This window comes from Oncorhynchus masou, chromosome 33, assembly GCF_036934945.1.
Source record: "Oncorhynchus masou masou isolate Uvic2021 chromosome 33, UVic_Omas_1.1, whole genome shotgun sequence".
NCBI classification, from domain to species: domain Eukaryota; kingdom Metazoa; phylum Chordata; class Actinopteri; order Salmoniformes; family Salmonidae; genus Oncorhynchus; species Oncorhynchus masou.
This window is the reverse complement of record NC_088244.1, coordinates 26,462,951-26,474,434: the sequence shown is the minus strand read 5'-3', so window position 1 is coordinate 26,474,434 and position 11,484 is coordinate 26,462,951. Positions and strand designations below refer to the sequence as shown.

At 43.5% G+C, this 11,484-nt stretch overlaps 1 protein-coding gene across 1 annotated transcript in view; it reads right to left on the bottom strand.

Moving 5' to 3' along the window:
* The window catches only part of arhgef19 (Rho guanine nucleotide exchange factor (GEF) 19), a 32,049-nt gene that overhangs the window by 6,147 nt on the left and 14,418 nt on the right, over window positions 1–11,484 (bottom strand). Inside the window, exons 2-15 of the mRNA XM_064957034.1 lie at window positions 10,304–10,966; window positions 9,649–10,104; window positions 9,312–9,453; window positions 9,081–9,166; window positions 8,587–8,843; window positions 8,020–8,180; window positions 6,271–6,423; window positions 4,812–4,941; window positions 4,550–4,624; window positions 4,314–4,403; window positions 3,870–4,033; window positions 3,500–3,658; window positions 3,329–3,408; window positions 2,993–3,097 (exon numbers count right to left, since the gene is read on the bottom strand). Of these exons, the coding sequence (XP_064813106.1) occupies window positions 2,993–3,097; window positions 3,329–3,408; window positions 3,500–3,658; window positions 3,870–4,033; window positions 4,314–4,403; window positions 4,550–4,624; window positions 4,812–4,941; window positions 6,271–6,423; window positions 8,020–8,180; window positions 8,587–8,843; window positions 9,081–9,166; window positions 9,312–9,453; window positions 9,649–10,104; window positions 10,304–10,964 (2,719 nt within the window). The 5' untranslated portion in view covers window positions 10,965–10,966. The remainder of the gene's footprint in view (window positions 1–2,992; window positions 3,098–3,328; window positions 3,409–3,499; window positions 3,659–3,869; window positions 4,034–4,313; window positions 4,404–4,549; window positions 4,625–4,811; window positions 4,942–6,270; window positions 6,424–8,019; window positions 8,181–8,586; window positions 8,844–9,080; window positions 9,167–9,311; window positions 9,454–9,648; window positions 10,105–10,303; window positions 10,967–11,484) is intronic.

The following is an 11,484-nucleotide window of genomic DNA, read 5'->3' as shown; positions in this document are numbered from 1 at the left end:
CCGCGGCAGCTTTCCAATCTTTGGGAATCTCAGACGATACGAAAGAGAGGTTGAACAGGCTCGTAATAGGGGTTGCAACAATTTCGGCAGGTAATTTTAGAAAGAGAGGGTCCAGATTGTCTAGCCCGGCTGATTTGTAGGGGCCCAGATTTTGCAGCTCTTTCAGAACATCAGCTATCTGGATATGAGTGAAGGAGAAATGGTGGGCGGGTTGCTGTAGAGGGTGCCGGGCAGTTGACCGGGGTAGGGGTAGGGGTAGCCAGGTGGAAAGCATGGCCAGCCGTAGAGAAATGCTTATTGAAATTCTCAATTATAGTGGATTTGTCGGTTGTAACAGTGTTTCCTAGCCTCAGAGCAGTGGGTAGCTGGGAGGAGGTGCTCTTATTCTCCATGGACTTTACAGTGTCCCAGAACTTTTTTGAGTTTGTACTGCAGGATGCAGATTTCTGTTTAAAAAAGCTAGCCTTAGCTTTCCTAACTGCCTGTGTATATTGGTTCCTAACTTCCCTGAAAAGTTGCATATCACTGGGGCTATTCGATGCTAATGCAGAACGCCACAGGATGTTTTTGTGCTGGTCAAGGGCAGACAGGTCTGGAGTGAACCAAGGGCTATATCTATTCCTGGTTCTACATTTTTTGCATGCCTATTTAAGATGGTGAGGAAGGCACTTTTAAAGAATAACCAGGCATCCTCTACTGTCGGGATGAGGTCAATGTCATTCCAGGATACAACTGCCAGGTCGATTAGAAAGGCCTGTTCGTAGAAGTGTTTTAGGGAGCGTTTGACAGTGATGAGGGGTGGTCGTTTGCTCGCGGACCCATTACGGATGCAGACAATGAGGTAGTGATCGCTGAGATCTTGGTTGAAAACAGCAGAGGTGTATTTGGAGGGTGAGTTAGTTAGGATGACATCTATGAGGGTGCCCGTGTTTATGGATTTGGGGTTGTACCTGGTAGGTTCATTGATAAGTTGTGTGAGATTGAGGGCATCAAGCTTAGATTGTAGGATGGCCGGGATGTTAAGCATGTCCCAGTTTAGGTCACCTAGCAGCACGAGCTCAGAAGATAGATGAGGGGCAATCAAATCACATATGGTGTCGAGGGCACAGCTGGGGGCAGAGGACGGTCTTGTAGCAAGCGGCAACGGTGAGAGACTTGTTTCTGGAAAGGTTCATTTTTAAAAGTAGAAGCTCAAATTGTTTGGGTACAGACCTGGATAGTAAGACAGAACTCTGCAGGTTATCTTTGCAGTAAATTGCAACACCGCCCCCTTTGGCAGTTCTATCTTGTCAAAAAATGTTATAGTTAGGAATGGAAATTTCAAGGAATTTGGTGGTCTTCCTAAGCCAGGATTCAGACATGGCTAGGACATCCGGATTGGTGGAGTGTGCTAGGGCAGTGAATAAAACAAACTTAGGGAGGAGGCTTCTAATGTTAACATGCATGAAACCAAGGATTTTACGGTTGCAGAAGTCAACAAATGAGAGAGCCTGGGGGATGGGAGTGGAGGTAGACACTGCAGGGCCTGGATTAACCTCTACATCACCAGAGGAACAGAGGAGGAGTAGGATAAGGGTACGGCTAAAGGCTAACATAACTGGACGCCTAGTACGTTCAGAACAGAGAGTAAAAGGAGCAGAGTTCTGGGCACGGTAGAATATATTCAAGGCATAATGTACAGACAAAGTATAGTAGGATGTGAATACAGTGGGGGTAAACCTGTGCATATAGTAATAATGAAAGAGATATTGTCTCTAGAAATAGCATTTAAACCAGGTGATGTCACTGCGTGTGTGGGAGGTGGAACTAAATTGTTAGCCGAGGCGTGTTGAGCAGTGCTAGATGCTCTACAGTGAAATAAAACAATAGTTGCAAACCAGAACAGCAATCGACACGGCATGGTGACGTTAGGGAAAGGCATGCGTAGCCGGGTGATCATACAAGTCCAGTGCATGGCTTCAGGCAGCTAGCGGCACAGGGTTAGCAGGCTAAAAGAAAGGCCTTAGAGGAGGAAAGACTGTTGTGGCCCCCTTGTGCAGTTACATCAGCGGACGGATCAGCAGGACTCCGTGTGGTAAACCAGGCCAATTGGCAAAATATGCATAGTGGGCTTAGAAATATGTCCGAAGGGCCTCTTAAGCCAGCAGTCCAATGTGCTTTAGATAGCTAGCAGGCCGCAGATTTGCGGCTGTGCGTTCAGGGGTCGTTAGCTGCTGTAATTCCAGGTGGGGAAAAAAAATATCATGATAAAAATGTTTAAAAAATAATAAGAAAAAAAAGAAACAATTAAACATAAAAATAAAATAAAAAATAGGTTCAGAGCTTGCGATAGGAATCCGGAGATATGGAGAAGAATAAGTCCGACTAGCTCTGGTTTGAGTCGCGCTGTACAGACTGGCGAGAGTTGTCCAGGATAAAGGTAGCTGATGACCGCTAGCAAAGGATAGCTGACTGCTAGCTAGTGGCTTCGAAATGTATTTGATGGGCCTCGTAAGCCAACAGTCCATTGTGCTCTAGACAGATAGCATTCAGGGGACGTTACCTGCGAAGGTCGGAAGGTGAGAAGGTTCAGAGCTTGCGATAGGAATCAGGAGATTTGGAGAGAAAAATAGGTCCGGTATGCTCTGGTTGAATCGCTTTGTACAAACTGGCTAGAGGTTAGCTGATGACCGTTAGCTGGCTAGTTAGCTGGCTAGTTTATGTTGGAGAGATTCTAGTAATAGAGGCAGAGAAAAATACTTTAGAGAAAAAGCAGGTCCACACCACATTGGGTGAGGCGGGTTGCAGGAGAGTATTTTGAAGTAAGGGTTTAGAAAAATATTAAAAGATATGCAAAGAAAAATATATAAAAATATATATACATGGGACACGACAAGACGAAGGACAAATATGTCTGACTGCTACGCCATCTTGGATTAAACCTGCCCATCTTGGATTAAACCTGTTTATGATGATAGAGTTTAATGTGAGCTTGCCAAAGGGAGTTTCTCACCGTCACTTGTAATGGTCTTGGCTTGAAGAATATCAGCTTTCTCCAATGTAAGCTCATCATGCTCTTGGGCCTGGTAACTCTTGATGCATTGAACTTGGGAAAGATCTGAGAGGAGAAACAACCAAAGGTGTATACAATTACTGAAAAGGCTGTACTTCCGTTAAAATCGATTTTTAAAATATTTTAAAACGGAATGCAATATTTTCCAGGTTACAGTAAATGAAACAACAGAAGCTCAGGGACATGACTGAAGTTGGTTTATAAGTCATTGAAATACTTAATCAGCACTGCAAGATGTGACTGCTTATCCAGACTATTGATAAAGCAGCTACTTACCATCATTCTCAGTGGCCTGCTCAATATCTTCCAATGGATCAGAGGGGAACATGGCTGTGATCCATCTTTGTTTCCCACTCCTGGGAAGAAACAAAACCCACGTAGAGGCTGTCAGTTCCTACTTTATCACTACCATTACATATCATGATAGTGGTATGTATAGCAGCTCACTCAGTGTGGGCCTTGAGTAGGATCTGGTGTTTGAGTTGCCGGCCCTCACACAGCTGCAGGTGGAAGATGAAACCTGAGATGCCCTGAAGCTTCTGACTGAGGTCCTTCACCTTCAGCTGCCCAATCTTAGCGTGAACAAACACCATGAACTTCCACGTGCTGCAGACAGACCAGAGACAGGAATTTGTCAGTGTATGCCATGCATCACTCAATCAACCAACATTTATGACATACAGTAACACCATACATAGTGATGCATAGTGTGGCAGAGCATAGCATAGCTCAGCATACTGTAGCATGGCATTACGCCATACATATAAAACACTTTTCTTTCTATTCTCCCTCTACATTGTACATCTTTAGTACTCACTCCTTCCTCTTGGACAGCAGAAGACAGTCATTGAACAGATGAAGGTACACAGGCCTTGTTGGCAACTTGAACTTTGACCCAGAAATACTCATGGTCTGTGTGTCCACTTCGAGCAGTTCTCCATGCTTGACCAGCCAGCGAGACTGGGAGATCAGAGGGAATATCTAAAAGGGGAGATGTATGTGATTAATGAGCATGAATGAACAGTTATTTAATTATTACTGGGGTAAGAGGCATGTGGTTTCTTTACTTGCAATCTACAATGGGCAAACATTATATGGTTAATCCATACTATGGCAATAATAAGAAATAGGATTGGTTGTTGTCCAAAACCATTGATTCTCAGCAGTGGATAGGGGAAAGGGGAATATACTTTACATGAGAATACAGTAGGTGTACTGAGAATGAATGAGGTTGTTCCTAATGAGAGATGTTGTCATCTACCTTGCCCTCAAAGTGGATCTTCTTATTGAGGTGAATGAGCTCTTCCATCCTCTTCATTGACTGCACACTGGAGTTACATTCCTTTATAATCTGTTGTGATAAGAACGGTTATTTCAATGTTTTAGGCAATATAGTCTATTAGTAAAAAGTTTAATCATTTCTCTATTATTTATTTTGTATAATGACTAAAAATTAACCAAACTTCAACTTTTGGTATATGTTTTATTTTATGCTACCTTTTTCAGCTCATTGAAGGCCTTGGTGGCTGTGTCCTCATCCCTAGAGCCTGGTGTTGTCCTCTTTAGGATATTCTATAAGATAGAAGGAAGATAGAACATTTTGGATCTCAACTTTCACCTCAGGACACTGCAAAGCCTGCTGCTGTATATTTGCTTATTCACTGGTCAGTAACTTGATGTAAGGTAGAGTGATTGTTTTGTCCCTACAGCCAGTCATGAATAGTTTAATTCTATGGTGAACAAGGGTGCTCTATCATACCTCCACCAGCATCTTGAGCCGTGTGATCCTCTGGAAGGGGAGGATGAGGAAGGAGGCGAGGGGAAGACGCTGGCAGATGGAGTCTTCTTCCAAACGAGCCAGGATACCTGGGAAGCGAGCATTCTCCTGTCTACAGAGACAAAAATCACTTCAAATCTAGCAATATGGTCAGAAAAAACCTTCACTGGTATGGATTGGAGATTTATTATGTATATGTGACTCACCACCTGGATTCGGTCTTATGTAGCAAAATTTGAAATGGTGTTTTTTATTTTTATACATTGGATAAAATTAGAGAGTCAGAGATACAAAATGAGATAACATACACTGCATTTGAGGAACAAATGGAAGTTTGTTTGCTGTCTTTTAAAGTTGATCAATTGTAAGCTCACATTTGAGAAAATGGCCTTTAAATGTTTTGGCATTTAGTGAAGAGCTCTTCTTTGTCTACACCCATTCAGCATCGTTCACACCCTCTTAAGCTTTAGCCCCACCCATCTCGTTTCGCTATCAGAGCGAATGATTGGATAACATGAAAACAGCCTAACCAACTCTGCTGGCAACAATTTTATTACTTGCAGATGTTTACTGGATAAGAGCGTCTGCTAAATGACTTAAATGTAAATGTAAATGTTTACTGACACTGGCCATATTCAATGGGTGTTGTACACACATCACATAACGTTAGCTAACGAGCCAGCCAGCTAATATTAAACGGCAATACAGTGCCAACAATGCCACAGTGCTGGGAGCTAACCAACCAGGTTCAATGTTATCTAGCTAACATTTGGCTCTAATTAGAAAAGCAAATGGCTCTGGAATATGAATAATAACGTCAGCTAGGGAGCCAGCCAACTAACGTTAGCTAGCTAGCTAACAGTACACATTATCTTAAGACATATAGCTATCTAGGTAAACAATGAACCTAGCTATGTAAACAAAGTGTAAATTCAAACAATGTTACGTAACGTTAGCTAACAAGCCAGCCAGCTAATGTTAGCTAGTTAGACAACAACGAACAGTGCCAACAATGCCACAGTGCTGGGAGCTAACCAACCAGGTTCAATGTTAGCTAGCTAACCACATTCATTAGGCTGTCATTAGCTAGCTAACAACATTTTTCTTAAGTTCAAACGGCTCTCCTGTGAAGTCGTGACTTGCAACATACACCTAGTTTCCTGAATCTGTTCACATATATCTATGGTCATGAACCCTGTTTCTGAAGAGCTACAGGGTTTCGTTCCAACCCAGCACTAGCACACTTGGTCTTGATGATTAATTGAACCAGGTGTGCTAGTGCTGGGCTGGAACAGAAACCTGCACACCGTCAATATCCATATGTACAAAGTGACAATTTGAGCGTGTGTACTAGGCACTGAGCAACATAATTTGCATTATACTTACGGTCTCAAATGTGCAACAAAGCAAAATAGATTACACACAAAGTAAGACTGCTCACAACATGCGCTGGTAGGTCTGTTCCTGGTAGGCCTGGTTGGTCACGTAGGGGAGGTAGACCCTTCGCAGGGCGGGACAGTGGGCCAGGACGATGTCAGACACGTCAAAACGCAAGATGTCCTCCTCCAGCCTGTGCTCCAGGTCCTGCAGGAACCTAGAGAAAGAGATGAAAGGAAGAGAGAGAAAGGAAGAGAGGGAGTAACAAAGAAAGTGAAATATTCAGAGAAAATCGAGTGTGGGATCGAAACAAAGAGAGATATTGAAAGCAGTGGGGCTAAGCTACCTGCCATCCATGACCTCTATACCAGGCAGTGTCGGAGGAAGGCCCCTAAAAATGGTCAAAGACTTCAGCCACCCAAGTCATAGATTGTTTTCTCTACTACTGCACAGCAAGCAATACCGATGCAGCAAGACTTGAACCAACAGGACCCCGAACAGCTTCTATCCCCAAGCCATAAGACTGCTAAATAGTAAGTTAAATAGTTAACCAGCTACCTGGACTATCTGCATTGACCCTTTTGTCACTAACTCTTTTAACTCATCACATATGCTGCTACTTAAAAAAAAATATATATATATATATTATTGAATATCCGAAACATACAATATACTTGCAGTGAAGCCGCTCAACAACTACATCAGACCAGTCATCCAACAGACTCCCATTCAGAGCAACACACAGAAGCATCCAGGTTCAATGCCCTGCTCAAGGGGCGCGTTGACAGATCTCCCACCAGGCCAAACGTGAATCCGAACCCTCCAAGATCCCCCCCACAGTTCCCCAATAGCTGTCCTGCAACCATTCGAGACCCCCCCAAGAAGAAAAAGAAAGAAAATATATACAATTAAAGAGAAAAAAGGAAGACAGAAGAAAATAGCAAACAACACTGCAAATAAATAAATAAATAAATAATACATTTAAAACAAAGGACACCAAGGATAACTAAAATCATAACAGCAATGCCAACTGTAGATGTATGTGTGCATGTCTGGCACTATTACATGCATGTGTGTGTTCTTGTATGTGTTTATTTGAATGAGAGTGTATGTATATTCATGTCTACAAACACCTGCACGGCATCAGCCTCATGCAAACTGGCATTAGTTGTAAAAACACTGCCCCTCTGTGTCATTTAAACATATTTTTATCATGTTTTATTTTGTTTGAAAAAGAGATACTTTGAAAAAAGTATAGTTTTCAATTAAACAAAAATGAGACATGGCAATCTGCACAAAGGCAAAAAGGCAATTTTAAAACAATGGATGAGCTTTTCTTAGTAATCTACTTGAGAACCATTTAGGCTTCAAGTAAAACTTTTGAATAAATTAAGCTTTTAGAGAGATGTTTAGTGCTTTTATATTTAATAATCTCAACCCACCCAATTCATATTCATTATAGAGATAGACACGTTTTATTTTGTCTGGTTTGGCATCCCAGATAAAGCTAAATATTTTTTGCTCATGATTTGAAAAATGAATAATCATGAGTAGGCAGCTCCGTGGCGGCAGGGTAGCCTAGTGTTTAGAGTGTTGGACTAGTAACCGAAAGTTTGCAAGGTTGTGTTATTATTTTTCTATTATTTCTCTTTTTCCTCTCTGCATTGTTGGGAAGGGCCCATGAGTAAGCATTTCACTGTTAGTCTACACCTGTTTGTGACCAATCAAATTTGATTTGAAGAGAAACAGAAGAATAAGAAAAACCAAGACAGAAAAAACAGAGAATCTCATGACATACATTCATTTACTATACCTCTCACTGACGTCCTTGACCTCGGGGAGCTTGGAGAAGAGCCACTGTCTGTCCTGGGCCCCCAGACACTCCCCCAGCTCCTGGGACAGCATAAAATGGTCCACTGCGATGGTTAGACTACGAATGTACGACGCCTCTGATGTCACCAGCTCAAACTTGGCCTGTGTTGAGGAGACATTATGGGCCTTTAGGAAGCAATAGGCACACCTCTCACTCACAATTAAAAACATGATACTTTATTTATCTAAATATGAAAAATGAAATACTTTATCTAAATATTAAAGTCATGACGTTATCATGAGACATATTGGGAAAATCTATGAATTCAATGTTATGACCACAAATCAAAATATGTTATGTTAACAAAATAGGTAATCCATCCCATAGATGAAACAGATCAACTTGGCTGGCTAATTGGATATGCTAAAAGCCTGTAGTGCTGCCATAGACATGGATAGAGGCTGCACTTTTCACAAAAGATAGAATATTGGGCACACCTTCTTCTATCCATCTCTATGAGTGCTTCCCAAATCCCAATCTGGCTTGATGTCATCCCCATGTTCTCACCTCCTGTAGTTTGCGCTCCACGTTGCTGAAGTTGTCCAGCTGACCGCTGGTCCGGACATCAGGGATGTCTTGCCACAGCGAGAAGGCGGAGCCTCGTGACGAGCAAAAGGAGCTGGATGGAGACAGATTAGATGGAGATGGAGTCTCCCCAGCCCCTTCCTCCCTTAGCCCCTCCTCCTCAGCACCTGGCTCCTCCCCCTGCTGCCTCAGGATTTCTCGGTTGATTGCAACATCACTGTACTCCTGGTACAGAATTGCTGAGGAGAGAGAAAGAGAGAGAGCGATGAGAATTTGAGTAAGAAGAGTACATAGGTGTGATTGAGAATTAAAATCAATATTTCAGAAAGTTAAAAAAAAATACTTTCAGATATTATGTTGTTATGTGGCATGTGGTTGAACGAGTGTGGATACCATTGCTATGCCATATAAATACCATTGATAATGGAGGTGGAGAAGGGAGGTGGAATAAACCAAATTTTTGACACAAGACTCACAGCTGGGGAGAAACCGTGACAGACGATTGGATCTGCTGACTGTGGGAGGAGTGCACCAATCATCCTCAATGGATTTCTTCCTCAAACTGTGGGAAAGTAGTATTTATAGTAATTATAACAGTGTTATTCACAGTGGACAACCTTACAACTCACTTCCAGCTAAGATTTGTAGTTTAAATTTGTGAGTTTAACTTTGATATAATACACCCATTTTTTGCTGTTAAAACACACTTTTTGATTGTGAATCCGGTGCTACGTCGATGATGTTGCGTGTTTTTGTCAGCAGATGGCAGTTGCGGTGCAGGTCCTACTGGACTATGGGGGGCGCTGTCACTGGCACCACCTGAGCCACGATGCCTGGAAGTGGACTTATCTGGAGAGGAAGAAAGTAGATGGAGGTTTAAGGAACCTAGCAAACACACAACCACTACAGAACGTTGTCTCAAGTTCAAACATCCTCTTACATAGAAAACAGCTTTGCTAAATTGGTTATAGCATTTGCTGTCAAAAACACCATGTCTAACACATCCCACTGCAGTGGTGCTCAACCCTGAGGCAGGACACTCACAGTCAGGGCTGAAGTTGCTGGGGTTCTGCCTGTCGCGGGAGGCCACGCGAGCTGACAGCGACTTGCCAAGCTTTAGTGTGAACGAGTTCTTCCTCTGGGAAAGCTGTAGCCGTGAGATCAGCTCTGAGGCTGAGAAGCGACGCCGCTCATGTTCCGCCATACTGGAGCGGGCTAAAGAGCTTCCTCCGGTGGCCAAGGAATTCTCTACAGCCCCACAGTTCAAGACAGATGAGTGCTCTGACAACTGCAGTGGCTCTGCGGAAAAAGGTGGAGTCTTTCGGGGGTTGGGTGTCCCCCCTGTTGATGAGGGGCTCGTGGCATCTACAGGGTCTCCCCCGATGTTCTCCTCCAGGAAGGAATCGAAGGGTCCTGAGAAGAGGTAGTCGCCATCCAGAATGGGGCTGGCCAAAGAATCGTCACTCAGGCTGTCTGGTGAGTACACTCGCATCTTACGCCCTAGGACACAACACAAAAAAGACTGAGGTGAAGAGTTCTTACATATTGGAAATAGGCCTTGTACAAAATATTTCAGAAGTAAGATTTGAAGTGTGATTTTTATGTCCTACAGATGACAAAATGAAGGAGGAAAGAAACATTCTCCTGATGAGGACTAACAGAGAGTTGACAAAGTGGAATGGATAGATACTGTACTTACGGATAGACTTTTCCTTGAGTGAACCCTGTGACGTCCTCCTCTGGGGTCGACAGGTGTCTGGGGTCTGCATCTCCGGAGGCTCATGTGAGGATGGAGAGCCAGGTGGCTGAGAGTTACAGTAGTCTGTGTCCCTGTACAGGGAGGACAGAGGGAGGAACAGGGGCAGGCTGAGGGCTGTGTGGAGGGGACAAAACACTGTCGAAACCACCATGGGTCTCTCACACTTCTCTTGCCCTGGAGGGTCAGTCCTCCTATCTTCCCGGATAAAAAGCTCAACGTCACCCCCTAGCATCTGAGAGTCTGAACTCAGGTCCGTATCAGTGTCTTGATCAGGGTTACTCCTCCAGCCGCCATTTTCTGCTTCAGTCCTTGTGTGTTTGCGATGATTCAGAGGCAAAGGGGTGGAGTGCTGAGAGTCTGCAGTAGGTGATCCATGGCCGTTGTCGCTGGGGGTCACAGGCGGCTGCCGCTCCTGCTGACACACGGCGATGTGGTTGTGCTGGCACTGCCGCAGGAGAGGCCTGTCGTCCCGGGCCTCGCTCAAAGCCTGGGACTCGCCTGAGACCGGGAACCACATGCTGGGACACTCTCCTCGGCAACGGAAGACATGGAGGTGAGGCTGGAAGTCAGGGAGAGGGGAGAATCCATACCCGGGAAGCATGACTGAGAGAACACATGGGAAATGCAGAAGAAAGGAGAAACAAGTTTTTGCAATAAACTTCAATATGCTAACATAGTATCCTCTTGCCATATCTGGTAAAACGGCACCCACTGAGCATGGGTACATGCACACAATAATACCATTATTATGGAGAGTCAGATTAATATAATAGTGTGTTTAAAACGTTTACATGCTTTGCAAGAAAACCATTTCCCTAATAATCCTGTTTACATGGACATATTTGAAATCAGGCTACCTGGTGGGACTTAAATAAATGCAGAAAATCGGCAATGAAAATAAACATTTTACCACAGTGACCATGTTATTTTTGTGACGGGTATTTGATTCTGTGTTCGGACATATAAAGTTTGCATGTTAAACTCACTTCACTCGCACATAAAAGGGAGGCTTGCGCTACAGGTGCACATGTGCAGATTGAATTCACAGCCGGAGTGCTGATTAAACTGTTTACATGTCTAATAATTTGAAAGAAAAAAGAAAACCAGGTGTTTTAATCGAC